Raw genomic sequence first — 23,001 nt, 5'->3', positions numbered from 1 at the left:
CATGCTGGAGTACTGTCATGGATGGATATAAGCTGTTCAGGAAGGACAGGCAGGGCAGAAAAGGTGAGGGAGTTGCATTCTATGTAAGGGAGCAGTATGACTGCTCAGAGCTCAAGTATGAAACTGCAGAAAAACCTGAGAGTCTCTGGATTAAGTTTAGAAGTGTGAGCAACAAGGGTGATGTCGTGGTGGGAGTCTACTATAGACCACTGGACTAGGGGGATGAGGTGGATGAGGCTTTCTTCCGGCAACTCGCAGAAGTTACTATTTCGCACACCCTGGTTCTCATGGGAGACTTCAAATCACCCTGATATCTGCTGGGAGAGCAATACAGTAGTGCACAGACAATCCAGGAAGTTTTTGGAAAATGTAGGGGACAATTTCCTGGTGCAAGTGCTGGAGGAACCAACTAGGGGCAGAGCTCTTCTTGACCTGCTGCTCACAAACCAGGAAGAATTAGTAGGGGAAGCAAAAGTGGATGGGAACTTGGGAGGCAGTGACCATGAGATGGTCGAGTTCAGGATCCTGACACAAGGAAGAAAGGAAAGCAGCAGAATACGGACCCTGGACTTCAGAAAAGCAGACTTTGACTTCCTCAGGGAACTGATGGGCAAGGTCCCCTGGGAGAATAACATGAAGGGGAAAGGAGTCCAGGAGAGCTGGCTGTATTTTAAAGAATCCTTATTGAGGTTACAGGGACAAACCATCCCAATGTGTAGAAAGAATAGTAAATATGTCAACAGGCGGCCAGCTTGGCTTAACAGTGAAATCCTTGCTTATCTTAAACACAAAAAAGAAGATTACAAGAAGTGGAAGACTGGACAAATGACCAGGGAGGAGTATAAAAATATTGCTCAGGCATACAGGAGTGATATCAGGAAGGCCAAATCACACCTGGAGTTGCAGCTAGCAAGAGATGTTAAGAGTAACAAGAAGGGTTTCTTCAGGTATGTTAGCAACAAGAAGAAAGTCAAGGAAAGTGTGAGCCCCTTACTGAATGAAGGAGGCAACCCAGTGACAAAAAGCTAATGTACTCAATGCTTTTTTTGTCTCTGTCTTCACGAACAAGGTCAGCTCCCAGACTACTGGTACTGGGCAGCACAGCATGGGGGGGAGGTGACCAGCCCTCTGTGAAGAAAGAAGTGGTTCGGGACTATTTAGAAAAGCTGGACGAGCACAAGTCCATGGGGCCGGAAGCGCTGCATCCGAGAGTGCTAAAGGAGTTGGTGGATGTGATTGCAGAGCCATTGGCCATTATCTTTGAAAACTCATGGTGATCCGGGGAAGTCCCGGATGACTGGAAAAAGGCTAATGTAGTGCCCATCTTTAAAAAAGGGAAGGAGGAGGATCCTGGGAACTACAGGCCAGTCAACCTCACCTCAGTCCCTGGAAAAATCATGGAGCAGGTCCTCAAGGACTCAATTCTGAAGCACTTAGAGGAGAGGAAAGTGATCAGGAACAGTCAGCATGGATTCACCAAGGGAAGGTCATGCCTGACTAATCTAATCGCCTTCTAGGACGAGATAACTGGTTCTGTGGATGAAGGGAAAGCAGTGGATGTGTTGTTCCTTGACTTTAGCAAAGCTTTTGACACTGTCTCCCACAGTATTCTTGTCAGCAAGTTAAGGAAATATGGGCTGGATGAATGCACTATAAGGTGGGTAGAAAGCTGGCTAGATTGTCGGGCTCAACGGGTAGTGATCAATGGCTCCATGTCTAGTTGGCAGCCGGTATCAAGTGGCGTGCCCCAAGGGTCGGTCCTGGGGCCGGTTTTATTCAATATCTTCATAAATGATCTGGAGGATGGTGTGGATTGCACTCTCAGCAAATTTGCGGATGATACTAAACTGGGAGGAGTGGTAGATACGCTGGAGGGGAGGGATAGGATACAAAAGGACCTAGACAAATTGGAGGATTGGGCCAAAAGGAATCTGATGAGGTTCAATAAGGATAAGTGCAGGGTCCTGCACTTAGGACGGAAGAATGCCATGCACCACTACAGACTAGGGACCAAATAGCTTGGCAGCAGTTCTGCAGAGAAGGACCTAGGGGTGACAGTGGACGAGAAGCTGGATATGAGTCAGCAGTGTGCCCTTGTTGCCAAGAAGGCCAATGGCATTTTCGGATGTATAAGTAGGGGCATAGCGAGCAGATCGAGGGACGTGATCGTTCCCCTCTATTCGACATTGGTGAGGCCTCATCTGGAGTACTGTGTCCAGTTTTGGGCCCCACACTTCAAGAAGGATGTGGATAAATTGGAGAGAGTCCAGCGAAGGGCAACAAAAATGATTAGGGGACTGGAACACATGAGTTATGAGGAGAGGCTGAGGGAGCTGGGATTGTTTAGCCTGCAGAAGAGAAGAATGAGGGGGGATTTGATAGCTGCTTTCAACTACCTGAAAGGGGGTTCCAAAGAGGATGGCTCTAGACTGTTCTCAATGGTAGCAGATGACAGAACGAGGAGTAATGGTCTCAAGTTGCAGTGGGGGAGGTTTAGATGGGATATTAGGAAAAACTTTTTCACTAAGAGGGTGGTGAAACACTGGAATGCGTTACCTAGGGAGGTGGTAGAATCTCCTTCCTTAGAGGTTTTTAAGGTCAGGCTTGACAAAGCCCTGGCTGGGATGATTTAACTGGGAATTGGTCCTGCTTTGAGCAGGGGGTTGGACTAGATGACCTTCTGGGGTCCCTTCCAACCCTGATATTCTATGATTCTATCTCTCTCTCATCCACTTTTGCCCCATTCTCCTCTTCTCAGGTTCTAATCTCAATCTCATTATCTTCCCTCCACCCACAGCCAACTAACTCCCAGACTCCCCATTTTCCTCATGAGCTCCCGGGTCCAGCCTCCATACCCAACCATTTTCCAGCTTGCCCTTCTCTCCTGGGTACCTGCTTGTCCCTATCTCCCCCCTCCAACTCCCAGCCACAGTTTCACTAGACTTTTTGTCCCAATGTACTCTTTTCCCTCCCCTGCTGGCTGTCTTTTGCTCCATCTGAATTGTTATTAGACGGCTTCCTCCTCCACGCTACCTAGGTGCCACCACTGAAAGCACATGCTCCCTACTCTCAGTTCCAGCACCTACCCGCATCCTGGCCTGGAGTAGCTGGAAGCAGCAATTACAGGGAAGCCTGGGACATCCTGAGTCCCTCTGGGTGGATGGTGCATGCATGGTGCAGTCACAAATGGAGCGACCAAGGGGTGGTGCATGCTCGACCACTCTGTGGGGATGGTGCATCTGTAATACCAACAGATCCTGGTCATCAGTGTGTGGGATTGAACCTGGGACCTCTGAAGCTTAGCGTATGAGCCTCTGCTGTATGAGCTAAAAGCCACATGGCTCTTGGACAAAGCTGTTTCAGACTCATCAATCTCTAGATGATCCAGGTGCCACTAGAAGGGGACAGAGCACCACAGAAAGGAGGCATGGGTTACACACGCACAATCTGGTCACACATAGGAGCTGTGAGATGCTGGAACATACTCCGACAGGATGGACACTGGCGATTTTAGCTGTTAAAATCCAATAAGTTTCTACTGAGCAACTGTAGCTTTTCAAAGACTCACAACTTGGACAAATTTTCATGGAGATGGCCAAAGGCACATCCCCGATATAAAGGTCATTCCCCTGTCATATTTCAAGTCCCTGCTACAAAGCATAGGGGATCTAGAGTGTTTCAAAGAAAAGATCTCAACAATTTTTTTTAACATGGGCAAAACAACATATTTGTCCCTAGCCTTGTTCTGAGAAATAGCTGAACCATTCTGGCTGAAACCTTATATATAAGGTTGAGACAGCCAACTGCAATTGAAAATTTCAGCTCAAGTGGTACAAGTCTGGCAAAAGTTATAAGCAACTGAAAACAGGGTCTTATAATGGGAAGTGCCAGGCAACCTTCCCTGCCTATAATTACATATATTTTCTCTCTCTCTCTCTCACACACACACACGTATGTTTTATGCAGAAATCAAGCAGGAAAAATCTAGTACATTTACTGTATTATTTGTTTTAAAGCTTTTTTATTTGCACCAAATAAATGGTTATTAAGTGGCATCCAGAAGTGCTCTAATTTCCACTTGTATGTAGAAATGTAAATTCAAAGACTGCTACAGTAACTCCTAACTTAACATTGTAGTTATGTTCCTGAAAAATGCTACTTTAAGCAAAACAATGTTAAGCGAATCCGATTTCCCCGTAAGAATGAATGGTTTCAGAGTAACAGCCGTGTTAGTCTGTATTCACAAAAAGAAAAGGAGTACTTGTGGCACCTTAGAGACTAACCAATTTATTTGAGCATAAGCTTTCGTGAGCTTGGTTAGTCTCTAAGGTGCCACAAGTACTCCTTTTCTTTTTATAAGAATGAATGTAAATGGCAGCGGGAGGGGAAGTAGATTCCAGGGAAATTTTTTTGCCAGACTAAAGACATTATATGCGGTTTGACTCACAGCTGTGACTAGGTAAGTGAATATCCTGAGGGCCCAGAGCTCTGGTGAGGGTCTGGGCCAACACCACCCCCACTTCTGGGCCGACAGAGTCCTCCTTGTGCAAGCTCTGCAGGTTTAGGCTCAACACAGGAGCCAGGCAGAGCAGGCAAGCGGCAGCACATAGGAAGTGACACTGTGCTGCATCCTTCCCAAGCACCCGATGGGGGTGTGTCTGCTAGCCTCTGAGCAGCAGATCACACAAATGCCTGCTCCAGTTAGTCACTGAACACCCCCCCACACCACCTCCTGGGGTGATCTCCTAAGGGAACGAGTCTGCCAGATTGTATGGTATGCTCGGGATACACAACGCAGAGGCACTGGGCCTCTAGATCCCTGCAGAGCTGGAGACAACCATAGGCTTCTGGAGCCACAGGTGCTGACTTTTCAAACTGCTGGAGTATGCTTGACCCCCAGCTCTGCCCCAGGCCCTGCCCCCACTCCACCCCTTCCTGTAGGGCCCCACCCCTGTTCCCCCTCCACTCCTGCCCTGCCTCTTCCTGCCCAATTCTGCCTCCTCCCCCGAGTGCGCCAGGTCCTCGCTCCTCCCCCTGCCCTCCCAGCACACCATGAAACAGCTAATTGCAGCAGGTGCAGAGAGGGAGGGAGGAGGAGCTGATCTGCAGAGCCCGCTGGCGGGCAGGAGGTGCTTGGTGGGGTTGGAGGGTGTTATAACAGAACATTGCTCAACTTTAAAAGAGCATATTTTCTAATGGAACAGTTATTTAATATCTAAACAATTTTAACCAGGAAGACTAAGTGAGGAGAAAAGGAGTACTTGTGGCACCTTAGAGACTAAAATTTATTTGAGCATAGGCTTTCGTGAGCTACAGCTCACTTCATTGGATGTATTCAGTGGAAAATATAGTGGGGAGATTTATATACATAGAGAACATGAAACAATGGGTGTTACCATACACACTGTAACGAGAGTGATCACTTAAGATGAGCTATTACCAGCAAGGGGGCGGGGGAACCTTTTGTAGTGATAATCAAGGTGGGCCATTTCCAGCAGTTGACAAGAACGTCTGAGGAACAGTGTAGGGTGGGGGGAAAAGTAAACATGGGGAAATAGTTTTACTTTGTGTAATGACCCATCCACTCCCAGTCTCTATTCAAGCTTAAGTTAATTGTATCCAGTTTGCAAATTCACTGTTCCTCAAAATAATGAGGGGACAGGCTATTCCATCCATCACTCCCCTTTTGGGGGCCTCAAAAAGAGACTTTGGGGAGAAAAGCTGGCTACTGGTCTGAGCTTCATCATCATGGCTGCCACTCCCATCGTCTCTTTGTATCTCAAACTTTCTTTGTCTTAATCCTGAGATGTCCAGACCAGACTGGGCCAGAGAGAAGGCCCCAGGTGAGACCCCCCCACCTCCGGCTAAATCCCACACACCACCTGGGGTGTGAGACTTTGTATCTCTGATGTGACTGTTAACACCACAGACAGATGCTGCATTTTCTATCTTAGCTTTTAAAGACTTCTTCAAAATATCTACCCCAGGTAAACTGGATGACACTCAATTTAGCGAATTTAAACAGATGTAAGGTTGTGACAAACCTGCTAGGATTTTAACCCGTGGTTTCAGGGAGTTTTGTTGTCTCAGATACGAACTTTAGCTGACCAAGCCACCCTTTTAACATATTGTTTCCATATTTAATTTTAGTTTCATTTTTTACAATGTTTGTATCAGCCAGTTTTCATGTCACTGTCAGTTGAGCCCCTCGGCCTATTCATTTTTCTCTCTATTTTGTTTCATTAAATCCCATACACTCATTTCCCAAATAGTCAGTGACCTTATTTGGACTATACTTTCTCCTCAGCTGACCCTGAGGCAAAAATTACAGCAGCATCAATCGGCAACTTTACCAGCATTCAGCAAAGTATGAAAAGGGTAAAAGCTCTTCATTTCCCAGCCCTGACATTCATCAAAGACAGACGCATTAAAAAAAAAAAAAGGGCAGATTCCAGTGACATGCTCCCAATAAATTGGAGACTCTTGTCACAGCAAACTTCAGTTCAGCAGTTCTTAATCACAGTGCATAGCATTTATATAAGTTGCTCATTTTAATCCCTTGGATAGCTGTCCATATATTGTAGCTCCTGCTTGGCCTCCTTTGATTACTGCACAATTTCAGAAACTTAACCAAAGTTAGTCCAATTAGAGATCAATTTTGTTTCATCCATTTTTTCCTACACTAGCAAGTAATTAATTGTATGATGGCTGCTGAATGTCAGCTTTCAGGTGGATGGGAAGGAAGGGCTAGAGGGCTGCTATGCTAGTCCTCTCTTCCCACCTACCCTGCGAAAAAAGAAGGAAATGGGGTAAATGCTGAGTATGTTGTGGTCACATTGGGCTTCCTATTTTTGAGATTATACTTATCTGAGTGTGGACTTTTCTACACAGAGAAGCCACTCTTCATTGCTCCGGATGCACTGTTAGTTGTGTCAAAAGGAACAGCAGGGAAAATAAGGCCATTTCCACACTTACTGGTAGATCGGCACTGTTGCGATCGATGCAGTGGTGTCAATTTATTCGGATCTGGTGAAGACCCGCTAAGTTGACGGTAGAGCGCTCTGTTGACTCCGGAAGTCAGCAGAAGAGCGTCTCCCATTGACAAAGCACAGTGTAGACTCAGCAGTAAGTTGACCTAAGCTATGTCTACTTCAGTTACATTATTCACGTAACTAGAGTAGTGTAACTTAAGTTGACTTACCACAATAGTCCTAATTCTCTTTGTACTGGAGAGTTAGCAAACAGTGGATGGAGCAGGAGGGGGAAGAGTGGCAATCTCTCCCCAGCACTGCCAACTGGGTGTAAGTCCTGAGACTGTGAGTCTTGGACAGAAGCATGTCCTCTGATCTGTGTCATCCTGCAGGACACAGTTACAGAGACATACTCAGAAAGAGCCCAGCAGGACTGGATCAAAATCAACAATCTCAAACCAGAGGGAGACAGAACAGAGAGAAGGAATAGGCAGAATGGTAGCGACAACAAAGAAAAAGAGAAAAAAGGGAGACAATGATCTGGCCTGCAAAAGAAGAAAAAAGGAGAATTAACTTTTTATTGACAGAGAAAAAAGATGGACAAGGAGAGAAAGAAGAGAAAACATGGTTGTGAAAGAAAGCAGAACAGACAAATGGGAAGAGAATAAAAGTGGATGAGAAGTAAACACAGAAAAGAAAACATTTTATTTCTGTAGTAGGTTTCACTAGTTTAGCAGCAGGTGGTGGGGAAGATGAGGGAGGTGATAGCAGAATGTTGTTACTGTGAAAATTTCAGTCAAGCTGTTATTGTTGAGCATTTCACTTGCTCGCAAATATATTCCAGACTTATATGCCACAAAAAGATACAATTTTTCCTTTTTCCCTGTCAAATTTTTTAGACCAATATGCTTGCAGTGGGCATTTTTTAACTTCCCTTATGATGAAGGCTCCAAACTGCTACTGGTCCTTTGTGGCATTTTGGAAAAAAATCATTAGTTCTGCTCCTCTTTCTCTTTTGAGAAATTTAAAGAAAGGTTTTCTCAAGAGGGCTTATACAGAACACCCCGAGTATACAAATCCAGTTTTTTCCTTGCCACAGAAGTTCATGACAGTGACCGGCAACAAAGCACAAGGTGGATGCTATTCTATACTAAGAGATATGTCATGTTATAGTGTTCTGTATTATGATGTCATATTTTGTGTCTTCTACTTTCTAAATCTGATGTTGGTATGATATTGTTTTGACTATGTTTCCAAAAGGCAACATTTTACAACTTATGTCTTCTCTTCACTTCTAGAAAAGGGGTATTTTTCCTCTTTGGAATAACTAATGAGCATGAGCTATCCCAAGGTAAAAACACAGTGAAGACCAGACACTTGAGTTTTACCATGCGCTAAACTCACTGAGATCAACCCTTGGAGGGGATATAGGACTATCTACTGTGTGGTTTACCTCACAGCTTTTATTTTGTTTTTACCTCAGGATAGCTCATGTGTTAGTCACCTTGTGGCAAAAACCACACCTTTTGTAACAGTGAAGACAAGGCCTAACCATTCCAAGACCCTGCAAGGAAGCGTCTTTTTAGAGTATTCCAGCTGCAGTGAGCAAGCAGGAATAGGAATACTGGAAGTGATTAGCCTATTTCCTCTGCTTGCACCATCTGTGTTCCAAAACATGTTATGCCTCTAACCTCTCCTCCTTGATCTCCCATCCCACTGAAACGTAGTCAGTTTACAAATATATGCAGAGTGGTCACCATTATAATATCATTTACAGTTACCAACTTTCAATGGACCACCCTCAATGCACAGTCCTGACAAAGGGAAAAAGTCAAGTGCCATATAACATTCCTCCAAAACATACCCACTGAATGGCTCCCCAATGCAAGGACTAACTCTCATCGCACATGACATGTTAACTAGGATTACTAAGTACTCATTTACACAAAAAAGTCCAAAGTGCACAAATATTGGCCAACTAGTAGACCGTGGCATAACGAAGTAAGAGAGCAGACGAACAAAGCAGCAACGGCATAGAAATCTCTTAGGACCCACTGAGTCTCTGTGTGAGTGTGAAGCTATAGACATTACTTTTGAACAAACTTGTCAGAAGTGGCTTCTGTCACTTATGGTTCCTTGTTCCTGGACAAAGGGATCACTGCAATCCTGCATTGGTTAAAGTCCAGGGCTGGATTTCCAGTTAGGCACAGTGGGGATTTGCCTAGGGGCACCAGCATTCTAGGGGCGCCTAAAAGTTCAAAGTGGGTTAAAAGTTAAAAAGTTAATACTGTATTTAAATTATCATTTATATTTTTCTTTTAATTTTTTATAGAAAACACAAAGGTCAACTGTAGGCAGAGGAGTGGTTAATGTGTAAATCCAGTCCTGTTAAGGTCACTTCTTTCTTTGTTTCAAAGTCCTCAGAGGCAATATTCGGGGTCTTAGTTCCCAAGACTGTACACACTGGTATTTTTATTTCTTTGACAAACCCATTGCTTAATAATGTTTAGGAATTCTGTTCTCTGAAAACAAATTGGGTCTGGTCTGCTGATGAATTCTGCATATTTCAGCTAACAGACTATCTTGTTTACTACAATCAAGACACCAGGATGGCAGCACTTGCCTCACCGTTTTCTTACGTTTAAAAGCTTCTTGTGCTTTGGCGCATAATGTGAATTTTGCAGGTGCTGATGTTTGAAAGTCATTGACACTCTTTGTAGTGCTGCTGCTGTTGCTGAACTACTGGTGGCTGCTGAGAGTAACCGGTTCAGAAACAAAATTTTCAGTTCACTGGGTGCTCGATGACATTGTATGTTTTGAAATGAGAGTCCATAGTTTATTTCTCTAAAGTACTCCTCCTTTTTCTTACAAATCAAATGGGTTACTTTTTGACTTGATCCTTCAATTAAACCAAAGTCATTGTTGACTTTCTCTTTGATTTTACTCCTGAGATTTTTTTTTAAACTTATCTTCATCTTGACACTTTTTCTTCTAATTAAGGTTTTGTTTGTTTGGCACAACTGTTCAGGACCAATTTTTGCATTCTTATCAACTAGCTGATTGAACTTTCAGATCTAAACCAGTAACACCACAACACAACAAATTTTGCCTTGTCTCGCTTCACTGATGCCAATGGAGATACACCACAGATAAATTCGACCCAATGGCATAATGGAGTAGCAAAGAAGAAGGCAAGATAAGTAAAAATAATGAAGTGAAAAGAAAAAGAACTATAGTCCAGCAATTACAGATGAAATCCAACATTTTAGTTATTTTGTATTTTGCATTAATTCATTAACTCTCCAGCAAACACTGCCTGTAATATTACTGCAGAATCAGAGAACTTCATAACCATCTGTGCTGCAGTCATGCATTTTATTCTGCCTCCTCAATGTTATCATTCATGTTTTACATTCTTATTAAGCCACAAGGTCTGACATCTGTCACTTTTATAAGGGGCAAGACCCACTCCCAAAGACAGACAAGTTTCCACAACGTGAATTGTTAACATCTGCCTTCTATCAAGACAGATACCATTGCATACAAATTAAAATCTTGGTTTACTCAATTACAAATAATAAACAGTATCTGTGATTTAATTCACTTAACCTTTATATCAAAAACATCATGCCAAATTATGGGGTAATGGGTAATATGGGTATAAGTTGGTGTATGGGAGTCAGAAACAAAGGAAGTTTAACTTCTACACCTCTGAAATGGAAGGTTACATAATTAAATTACATAATTTAATAATGTAAATTATCAATCCACATAGCCAGGTTTTTTTATACTGACACCTACTACGGTGGCCTACTTCACATTACACATCTACCAACAGCCTAATGCTAATTGCTTTTTCTGATGCATCTCTCCCTTCCAGTTCTTTGCCACGTACATTACATCATCTTGTACTCCGATATACAAATTCAGGAATACTGTGTAAAACAGTGTAAGGGCTTGTCTACACTGAAAACTTACTTAAGCATAGCTACGTCTCTTGGGGTGAGAAAAATACTTAGCTATGTCGACCTAATCACGGGTATAGAAAGTGCTAGGTTGATGGAAGAATTCTTCCTCCAACTTAGCTCCTGCCTCTCGAGGAGGTGGATTTACCTCCTGCCTCTAGAGGAGGTGGGAGAACTCCTGTCGCCGTAGTGAGTGTCTACACTGAAGCCCTACAGCAGCACAGTGTAAATTACCCAAACTGAACCTGTACAATAGGCCTTCTTCTTCCATCTTATTTACTAAAGATATAGGTAGTATCAGGAAGCAGTGACTATTCAAAGGACATACACCACTATTCCTAGATCCAGGTGTAGTATATTTGATAAATTTCAGCTTTCTAACATGTGGCACTGAAGAAAACTATTTCCATGTCAACCCTGAACAACCAAAGTTAGGGGTTAAACTGTTTCCAGACTGCATCCTACTGAGACTGATTAATATAAGCAAGATATCAAAGGAGAGGTAGATATGAAACATATGTAATATACATTTTAAACAGCTCAAAAACTGTTCTATTAGAAAATGATTTGTCTTTATATTATTACACACTCCTGGGCTATATTGTTCTGTTTTTGTTTTTAAATTCTATTCAAAGAATCATGATGTGTTACTTTTCTTGCCTTAGTTCAGAATAATATTTTTTAAAAGAGTATGTGCTATTACCCTTTACAGCGACTGTAAAAAACAAAAAACAAAAACAATCTCACTCTCTCCCATGATCCAGCACCTCCTACAATGAATGCTTAAAGACTACAGGAGCTAATTTCCCCACTCTGAAAAATGCCAGATTCTGCAGTCAGCCTTAGTGAGGTCCACTCCATACATTTCCACAGCATCAACTCTAAAAGCTTTAAAAAAAAAAAAAAAAAGCAACTACCATCATCAGACCATGTATGGAAAATTGCAAAAACAACAAAAGGTAAGGACATTCACAAAGATAGTTAAGTATCTCTTTATGGGCAGGAAGTACTGTATTGAAGTGTTTAAAGTCTTAGCAGCTACTATTTACACAGACCCTTCTGTGAACATGTTCTTGTAGACTGTAATCTGCCCACCTTGCCCAACCTACCGAAAAAGTAGCTATAAGGGCTTGTATGCCATTTCTATGGAAGATGTGACATTAAAATAAAAAATATTCCAGCACCTTGATTCCTACTGATTTTGTGGGTAATACAATAAACCAGAATGAGATAGCTGAAACCAATAAAATCTGATTTATAGCATTAAAGGCAATCTTCATAGCATTTATTTATGGTACATTACATCTAAAATCCAATTTCACAGGCTGCTGTTTAAAACTTTCTGTTCAGTCATAAATATACTACATACAGCATACCTCAGTGCCACAGAGTTAGATTATATAAATGCCTATATCCCCAGAAGGTATTGCAATTCTGTTACTATAGTGGTAAATGAGTTTGACAGTAATTTCCCTAACCAACTTTCCAACCCAAAAGTTCCAGTCAGCACTCAATAAATACAGAAAATACGGTTACTACTTTAATCACAATAAAAAAATCTATGAATTCATATACTTCAGTTACTGGAATGAACTTACAAGAAGAGAAGTCATGGAAGGAAAACTTGGCATTATTACAGTATGAACAACAAAAGTATAAAGCATGCTCGCTACAGTAGTAATTTCAAAACTGTACACAAGTAGTTAGCTGTGCAATTCCCAGTTATGGGAACAGGGAGTTGCATTCAAAAAGAAAAAAGAATACCCTCTGAATCTTTATTTATATAATTAAAAGCAGTGGGCTACAGTCAGTTCATTTACTACAACCATTGTCAAGAAAAGTGCAAAGAATATGACCTGACTTTTACAGAGGAACTGCCATTTGAATCATGAGCAAGTGCATATTTATCTGAAAAGGCTTTTTCCAGAAAATAAATAATAAAAAAGCATTGCAAATTATGTTTGTCAGGCTTTAGGTAAATTTAAACTGAAAGATGTCTTCCCTCTTACTGTGATAGGAAGGCAGCCTCTGTCTTTGTGTGATATTTCACTGCTCATTAATGAGAGATTATTTCTGAAAATGCAACTATATTGATGTGTTATAAAACAGTATCCTGCAGGACTGATACTTAAAGAAATGAGACAAATCCTGCATTTATCTATTCCATTTACTTCATTGATAAAAGGCTTTTCCAAAGAAATGGAGGAAGTTTGCCACTAAACATGGAAGAATACCCTGGGCCCTTTGGATCTAAAGATGTAGACCCACTCAGACACTCAAAGGACATGAAAGATATATTAGCCATGTAAAAATTCAACACCACCAACAGTGGCTAGAGGCTCAGTGAGAGCAATCAAGAAGATATGGATTTTATTATAATAGACTTTTTAGAGATCCTATCTCCCAAAATGCCAACCGAGAACAGCACTGAATTAACTTAAGGGCTTGATACAAAAGGTCTTGAAGAAAACCTATAGTAGGGAACTTGAGAACACTAGGGATAGATAATGCTATATTCAGTCTTTCACTACCAGCTCACCAGTTCAAATCCAATTCAGGTCCGTTTTGACCCATACGTCTTTGTTACGTGAGGGCTGTTTGGCAAATGAGATCATAGCTTCAGTCCAGTTCCTAATGTGCATATGACAAAGCCAAAATTGACATTAACAGGCAAACTCAGTGAAGATCTCAAGACTGAATGTCTGCAGAGCTAAACTGTACTCTCTCTTACAATGTCTCTCCAGTGTGTCCTGAGATGCCAAAACCTACACCTTTCTCAAACATTAAATCAACTACAAGTTTAAATGAAAATAGCATACACACAAAGGGATATTGTAATAACTCTTCCCAGAGAAGAAAACTCAGCTTTATATTTGACCTACACTATGGACTTTTCCTCCTCCTTGGAAATCATCTTTGAGGCCATGCTAGGAAACTTGTGAGTTAGAACCAAAAAGCGTGATTAGATTGTTGAAAAGAATCTACAGAGGACTGATACCACGTGTGACTCATAGGGTTGCCAGGCGTCCGGTTTTTGAAAAGGGACGAAAAGGGACCCTGAAGGCTACGGTCAGCACTGCTGACCAGGCTGTTAAAAGTCTGGTCAGCCCCAGGCAGGCTGGGGTGCAGGAGGGGTTCTGGGGTGTGGGTTCCGGGCAGCACTCACCTCAGGCGCCTCCCGGGAAGTGGCAACATGTTCCTGTGGCTTCTAGGCACAGGGGTGGCAAAGGAGGCACCACACGCTGCTCCCAAGTGCCGGCTCTGCCCCCGCAGCTCCCATTGGTCGTGGTTTCAGGCCAATGGGAGCTGCAGAGCCAGCACTCAGGGACAGTGTGCAGAGCCTCCCTGGCCATCCCTGCATCTAGGAGCCACAGGGACATGTCACTGCTTCCTGGGAGGCACCTGAGGTGAACGCTGCCCAGAGCCCGCACCTCCTCCCGTGCCTACACTCCCTGAGCCCCCTCCCATACCCAAACTCCCTCCCGGAGCTTGCACCCCAACACCTTGCCCCAGCCCGGAGCCCCCTCCCACTCTCCAAACCCCTTGGCTCCATCTTGGAGCTCCCTCCTGCACCCCAAACCCCTCATCTCTGGCCCCACCTCAGAGCCTGCACCCCCAGCTGCAACCCTCACTCCATCCTGCACCCTAATCCCCTGCCCCAGCCCAGAGACACCCCACTGCACCCTGAACTCCTCATTTCTGGCCCACCATGGAGCCCTGCACCCCCAGCCAGAACCTCACCCTCTCCCACACCCAGAGGTGAAAGTAAGCCGGTCCGGTCTGGTCCGGCATACTGGCAAGAGCCAGTACGCCGTGCTGGACCGGACTGGCTTCCTGGCGGTGATTCAAAGGCCTGGGGGTCCTGCCACTGCGGGGAGCCCCGGGCCCTTTAAATCACCTCCGGAGCTCCGGCAGCGGGGCTTGGGCGGCGCTTTAAAGGGCCCGGGGCTCCCCACAGTGGCAGGACCCCCTGGGCCCTTTAAAGCACCGCTGGACCGCGGCTGCTGGAGCCTGGCTCAGGCAGGGATTTAAAGGGCCCAGTGCTCCTGCCACTGCGGGGAGCCCCGGGCCCTTTAAAGCGCCGCCAGAGTCCTGCCGCTGCTACGGGTAGTGGCAGCAGGGCTCCGGCAGGGATTTAAAGGGCCCAGCGCTCCGGTTGCTGCAGATCGAAAGTTGAAAAAGCGCTGTAGCTCAAAAGTATGTACCTTCCACCATCAGAAGTTGGTCCAATCAAAGATATTACCTCACTTACCTTGTCTCTGTCATATCCATGGACCAACATGGCTATAACACTGCAAACAATTTAAGTTAATCAAGACTTAGACAACTGGGGAACTGTAGAAGACTTAAAGCTAGATGAATGTACAGTACAAATGCAGATGAAATTCAGTGATGACAAATGCAAAGAAATGGACATTGGAAGAAATGATTTGAACCACTCATAGACAAGGAGCTCTTAATTAAACTTTAAGCCACTCAGGAGGAAGTCCTAGGAGTCACTGTGGACAGCTAAATGCCGTTCCACATGCAGTGGTGATGAAAAATTGAATCGAAAAACGTTAAAATGCTATTTCATACATCAGTGGGATGACATGATCTAGAATATTGGGTCCAGTTCAGATCAACCTTTTTAAAAAAAAAGATTGAAGGGATTCAAAAGACAGGCAACAAAAATGGTAAGAGGAAAGACTTCTGTAGGAGGATAGACAAATGGGATCTAGACTGGAGTTTACAGAGGAAAAAAATACAATGGTAGATGACAGGGGCACACAAAATAATAACTGGCATAGAGAACAAATTGTATACTTCTGTTTTCTTGCATAATATAAGAACAAGGGGACAGTCAATGAAATTGAAAAGCAATAAATTTAAATTTGATTAAAATAACTTTGTTTTCTAAGCACTACACACACACCCCCTTAGACCTCACTGCAAAGAAGAACATAATGTGATACTTTGAAAACAGGATAAAAATATTTTATGGGTAATGATCACATCCACAGTTAGATTAGAAAGGTTAATTATTTCTTTTAATAATAAACACAACTACTAACTGATGGGATCAGGAAGAAACTTCATCTATGAACAGATTAATTCAGAAGTGCCCACTATGACGTGTTTTTGACTTTTCTCTGAAGCATCTGCTATTGGCTACTGTCAGAGAAAGGATACGGAGCTAGACAAGATCACTGGTCTCATCTAGTATGGCAATTTCTAGGTTATAAAACATTCTTAACAAGAAGAAACAGAACACACAATAGTGAACAGTTTCAAAATTATGAGAAACAAACTGCCTATGAAGCATTAAGCCTGGCCCAAGGCCAATGCACAATATCACATCCATTATTTATGTAGGAAATTAGTAATATAGAAGTATCAAGGGCAGAGTCAGGTAAAACTTGATGAAACCTAAGATAAATCAGGTGACTAAGGTGTCAAAGAAAGGTGAGACAGCTGTGAAACAGAGGCAGCAGCAGCAAATGGAGCTTGTATCACTGGTGAGACAGGCAGTGACTGTTAAACGCAGTACTAATCAACTAAACCCCTTCAGCGAGGGCAAATACATGTCATTAGCTGATAAGGAAGTTTAAAAATGTCTGAGTTCCCACTGGTTACGTGCTGAGAGTACAAATCCATTTGTGGAGACTTTTATCATTCAAAATTTGAACTAACAAAGCAAAGAGTCAGAACCAGCCTAGCAATTTTATAACAGAGTCAATTGTTAAACTTTGAGAGTAAACTGTAAGTAAAAAATTGATCATACAGAAAGAAAGGGAGTACTTGTGGCACTTTAGAGACTAACAAATTTATTTGAGCATAAGCTTTCGTGAGCTACAGATCACTTCATCGGATGCATTCAGTGGAAAATACAGTGGGGAGATTTATATACACAGTGAACATGAAACAATGGGTGTTACCATACACACTGTAAGGAGAGTGATCAGGTAAGGTGAGCTATTACCAGCAGGAGAGCGGGGGGGCGCGGACCTTTTGTAGTGATAATCAAGGTGGGCCATTTCTAGCAGTTGACAAGAACGTGTGAGGAATAGTTCGGGGTGGGGGAATAAACATGGGGAAATAGCTTTACTTTGTGTAATGACACATCCACTGCCAGTCTTTATTCAAGCCTAATGTAATGGTGTCCAGTTTGCAAATTAATTCCAATTCAGCAGTCTCTTGTTGGAGTCTGTTTTTGAAGTATTTTTGTTGAAGAATTGTGACTTTTAGGTCTGTAATCGAGTGACCAGAGAAATTGAAGTGTTCTCCAACTGGTTTTTGAATGTTATAATTCTTGATGTCTGATTTGTGTCCATTTATTCTTTTATGTAGAGACTGTCCAGTTTGGCCAATGTACATGGCATAGGGGCATTGCTGGCATATATCGCATTGGTAGATGTGCAGGTGAACGAGCCTCTGATAGTGTGGCTGATGTGATTAGGCCCTATGATGGCGTCTCCTGAATAGATATGTGGACACAGTTGGCAACAGGCTTTGTTGCAAGGATAGGTTCCTGGGTTAGTGTTTTTGTTGTAAGAAAATGAGTACTTGTGGCACCTTAGAGACTAACCAATTTATCTGAGCATAAGCTTTCGTGAGCTACAGCTCACTGTTTTTGTTGTGTGGTTGCTGGTGAGTATTTGCTTTAGGTTGGGGGGCTGTCTGTAAGCAAGGACTGGCCTGTCTCCCAAGATCTGTGAGAGTGATGGGTTGTCACGGCTGCCACTCTGAAAACTGTTCATACAGAGTAAGTCACCACAGAAGGAGAAACATGCATCAACATATCAAAGAACTGACATTTTATTTACTACATCCTTTCACTGTAGCAGGCTGAGGAATTGAACATTCACTATTAACAGAATCTCTATCTGGATATATGTTGAACAGTTGAATGAACACAATGAATGAAAAGTTCTCACACCGCATCTGTCCTAAATGGCTACATTCAGAATTGTAATAATACATTACAATGCAGAGTCCTGCCAAAAAGCCACATTAGAGAACCAATGCATCAGGATCTTCCGACTTTGTAGAGACAAGTACTTAGACCCTTCATTAATATGCATTTATTTCTACGACGTCATGTATGTGCGGAGAATGCTTTATGGACAAAGAGAAAAGACAGGTCCCCTACCCTAATAAGCTTATCATCAAAGTTAGATGTAGCATAGCAAGAAATGATAAACAAAAGGATACTCTGGGGACAATAAAGGAAGGATGAGTAGAGCCCTGCTCTTATACAAAATTTGTATCTGCATCCGATCCACAAACATGATCCGCAGATAACCACAGATTTGCAGGGCTCTAGAAGTAACATTTGGATCCACATCCCTCTATGATCCACAAACGTGGTCCGCGGATATCTGCATTCGCAGATATAAAGTGGATATTTGCAGATTTGCAGGGCTCCAAGGATGAGGTCTATGATTCTAAATATTATATGCTATGTTTTTATTACATACATGATTTGAGTTACACCTTTCTCCAGCCTCTCTGGGAGGAGGAGGAGGAGGAGGAGGAAGAGAGTACTATTCTCACAGAGCTGTGGAAGAAAACTTCTCTTTGAAGTTATTCTCCTGGGCTGTTTCAATGCTATGAAATTATTCAGGGGGTTGCCAGGATCAAATACAGTAGCATTTTGCATGAAATATTTTTTAAAAAAATCTGCGATTTTCAGGGTAATTAAAAGTTACCTACTATTTTTCAGTGGCTCTAAAACTAATAGACAACAGTATAAATGGCAATGCTTAGCTCCACATCATGAGTGTACAAGGTTCAAGTCTTAATGCACACTGCTGCCACGCCTTCCAAAGCAACATTTTAGCTTTAGGACAAACATTTTAACATTAGGACAAACACTAAAAGCAGGTGCTGTAATGCATTGATAAAACACATTTTAAGTAGCATATGCAGTATGCTGTAGAGTTAACAAGTGTTTTCCTTAAATATTTTATAACATATTATAAATGTTTCTTACTTTTATTTTTTCAGTACAATGTCACTAATCTGCACTCCACCATAACTCACACTAAAAATGACAGAGTGTCTGCAATTAATAGCAGATTTAAGAGCAGAGTGCTGTTGTAAGCTATGAAGTATTATCATAATTAAACTAAACTACATTTGTCAAATCAGTTAACAGAAAGTACATTATATGATATATTATTATTGCAAGTTTTATTATGTTTTATTTACTAGTTCATAAAATTGAGCAATTTTCAAGAAGCTATTAGTGTGAATTGTCTTAAAATAATCTGAACATATTGCTGGCGTCATAATCCTACAAAAATCCAAAACCATGGGGCTATTAATTTGCACACTTATGTTAACTGGAATTATGCACACATACAGAGTCAAAAGGAGACCCCTAAAGCAGCTGTCACAGTACAGAACCAGAAACAACTGTTTAACCTCTATTTTACAACCTGATAATACACGCTTTGAAATTGACATAGCTTGGGAAGCTCACTGAAGTAAAAATAAAAGGGCTTTTTTGTTTTGGGAAGATGTATTTTCAATTTGATGGAAGTTTGTAGTTTTTCAGAACTGGTATCTGATCACTAAAAAGCACTTCCCATCTCTAATGTTGGATTTCCACCCTTCCAAATCCAACTTTGGTATGTCTACCAGCAGTGTGCTTAGTAAACATTGAAGACACCATTAATACAAACATCTGCTATGAATTGCACGATCTCACAAAGTCAAAGCCTGAAGTGTCTTAAATGCTTTTCAAAATGTAACAATAAAAGAAAAGAAACTCTAAAAATGTTCTGAAATATATATTACATTCACTAGAAATAAGATTAAAGCACATTACTAAGAGTCAGGGACCTGCGTTCTAATCCCAGCTCTGCCATCCTTCAGTTTAAGCTTACTGTGTCTCAGTTCCCCGATCTACAAAATGGGTACTATGCTGCTTTTAAAAGTTACAGGGATGTTTAATTTTTTAATCCTTTGTAAAGTGCTAAGTGACTGATGGATATCGCTACATAAATGCAAGATAGTAGCATTATTTGTAGGTACAATGGGTGCCATCCATGAAAAATCCAATATTCATTGTTCTAGATACTTGCAAATCGGTATTGAGGGGCTCATTTAAGTGTTGCCCCTACCTCAACTTTCACCCACACACAAAAACCTTTAACTTGAGTGTAACGATGCTTGAGTTGGCTGTCCTATCACAATTTACAAGCTGGGGCTGAGGCAGGCAGTGAGCCTGCTCTAGTGGCAGCCTCGCTGGGCCGCCAGAGATCGTGATCGACTGGGAGAGTCTCCAGGATTGACCAGTCAATCACGATAGACGGGTTAGTGACCACTGCTCTAGGCCAGGACTTATGGTCTATCTAATGCCATTTTCATAGTATTTAGGAATGTTTGTTTGATTTCATCAAAACAACTTTCCCCAGAACACCTCAGTAATTATACAACTTATTCTGAGAGGAGTAAGAACAACAAAAAAGCATGTAAAAGCTGAGAGGCTCAAATAATTTCTGTGACTGTACCAAAGCACAAAACTTAAGTATCAGAGTCACTTACAATTCACAAGCACTTATTTTCTATTTCTCTATTCCTGAATTCAATACAGAAAGGGTGAGGAAGAGGGAGGGGGCAAAAAGGAAGCTTTAAGCAACCTTTGTGTCTCTCAAAGTCTCAATCCTGCCTGGGCCCTAAATGACCCTCAGCAAAAATTAGAGCTGCCTAATGGCTACTCCAATTTACAATCTGGTTACAACACTAGGCCTATCAATCAGCTCAGAATAGCCTCAGTGCAGCACTTCAGCCCTCTCCCATCCTCTCCCACCCTCAGTGTGAACGATTTCTCAACAGGGGAATACTGGGAAGGAACCCAACATAGGGACAACCAGGCTGCTATATGCCATAAAGAAGCCCATTCATCTCAGGGTTATTCCCCAGAAGCCATTTACTCTCCATTTATACCTCTAGAGCAGGGGTGGCCAACCTGAGGCTCCGGAGCCACATGCGGCTCTTGAGAAGTTAATATGCGGCTCCTTGTATAGGCACCGACTCTGGGGCTGGAGCTACAGGCGCCAACTTTCCAATGTGCCAGGGAGTGCTCACTGCTCAACCCCTGGCTCTGCCACAGGCCCTGCCCCCACTCCACCCCTTCCCACCTCCTCCCCTGAGCCTGCCGTGCTCTCGCTCCTCCCTCCATCCACCCCCCCAGGGCCTCCCGCACACTACGAAACAGCTGATCGGGAGGTGCAGGGAGGGAGGGGGAGGCGCTGATCAGCAGGGCTGCTGGTGGGTGGAAGGCGCTGGGAGCGGGGTGGGGGAGCTGATGTGGGGCTGCTGACGTATTACCGTGGCTCTTCAGCAATATACATTGGTAAATTCTGGCTCCTTCTCAGGCTCAGGTTGGCCACCCCTGCTCTAGGGTACCAATATGGGGCTGGTGTTGAAAAAATGGGTATGGAGAGGCTTAGTAAACACAGCAAAAATTAATGGGAAGATGTACTAAATCCTACTCTTCTGTACATATTTTGTTTTTTCTCTCACACCCAAAACAGCAACTTTTTTCAGTTATTACAGAAAAATCAATGAGCAGATGGAACTCCGATCCATTATTCATTAAAATATTGCACTGGCTTAATTCAGCAAATAAAAATGGAGAACACCACAGATGAAAATTTTATAGTTCTTTTGATTTTTAACTACTTCTTTCCAGTACACAGGTATTTAGAAAAGCTGGACGTGCACAAGTCCATGGGGCCGGACGAGTTGCATCCGAGAGTGCTGAAGGAGTTGGCGGCTGTGATTGCAGAGCCATTGGCCATTATCTTTGAAAACTCGTGGCAAACCGGGGAAGTCCCGGATGACTGGAAAAAGGCTAATGTAGTGCCAATCTTTAAAAAAGGGAAGAAGGAGGATCCTGGGAACTACAGGCCAGTCAGCCTCACCTCAGTCCCTGGAAAAATCATGGAGCAGGTCCTCAAAGAATCAATCCTGAAGCACTTGCATGAGAGGAAAGTGATCAGGAACAGCCAGCATGGATTCACCAAGGGAAGGTCATGCCTGACTAATCTAATCGCCTTTTATGATGAGATTACTGGTTCTGTGGATGAAGGGAAAGCAGTGGATGTATTGTTTCTTGACTTTAGCAAAGCTTTTGACACTGTCTCCCACAGTATTCTTGTCAGCAAGTTAAGGAAGTATGAGCTGGATGAATGCACTACAAGGTGGGTAGAAAGCTGGCTAGATTGTCGGGCTCAACGGGTAGTGATCAATGGCTCCATATCTAGTTGGCAGCCGGTATCAAGTGGAGTGCCCCAAGGGCCGGTTTTGTTCAATATCTTCATAAATGATCTGGAGGATGGTGTGGATTGCACTCTCAGCAAATTTGCGGATGATACTAAACTGGGAGGAGTGGTAGATACGCTGGAGGGGAGGGATAGGATACAGAAAGACCTAGACAAATTGGAGGATTGGGCCAAAAGAAATCTGATGAGGTTCAATAAGGATAAGTGCAGGGTCCTGCACTTAGGACGGAAGAACCCAATGCACAGCTACAGACTAGGGACCGAATGGCTAGGCAGCAGTTCTGCGGAAAAGGACCTAGGGGTGACAGTGGACGAGAAGCTGGATATGAGTCAGCAGTGTGCCCTTGTTGCCAAGAAGGCCAATGGCATTTTCGGATGTATAAGTAGGGTATTGCCAGCAGATCGAGGGATGTGATCGTTCCCTTCTATTCGACATTGGTGAGGCCTCATCTGGAGTACTGTGTCCAGTTTTGGGCCCCACACTTCAAGAAGGATGTGGATAAATTGGAGAGAGTCCAGCGAAGGGCAACAAAAATGATTAGGGGACTGGAACACATGAGTTATGAGGAGAGGCTGAGGGAGCTGGGATTGTTTAGCCTGCAGAAGAGAAGAATGAGGGGGGATTTGATAGTTGCTTTCAACTACCTGAAAGGGGGTTCCAAAGAGGATGGCTCTAGACTGTTCTCAATGGTAGCAGATGACAGAACGAGGAGTAATGGTCTCAAGTTGCAGTGGGGGAGGTTTAGATTGGATATTAGGAAAAGCTTTTTCACTAAGAGGGTGGTGAAA

At 43.0% G+C, this 23,001-nt stretch overlaps 1 protein-coding gene across 1 annotated transcript in view; it reads right to left on the bottom strand.

Moving 5' to 3' along the window:
• HS6ST3 (heparan sulfate 6-O-sulfotransferase 3) overlaps window positions 1-23,001 on the bottom strand; it is a 538,088-nt gene that overhangs the window by 171,299 nt on the left and 343,788 nt on the right. Inside the window, 1 exon segment of the mRNA XM_073348045.2 lies at window positions 9,683-9,710. Within this exon segment, the coding sequence (XP_073204146.1) occupies window positions 9,683-9,710 (28 nt within the window).

The sequence above is a fragment of the Lepidochelys kempii genome, chromosome 1, assembly GCF_965140285.1.
Source record: "Lepidochelys kempii isolate rLepKem1 chromosome 1, rLepKem1.hap1, whole genome shotgun sequence".
NCBI classification, from domain to species: Eukaryota; Metazoa; Chordata; order Testudines; family Cheloniidae; genus Lepidochelys; species Lepidochelys kempii.
The sequence above is the reverse complement of the archived record's forward strand: the minus strand, read 5'-3'. Positions and strand labels throughout refer to the sequence as shown.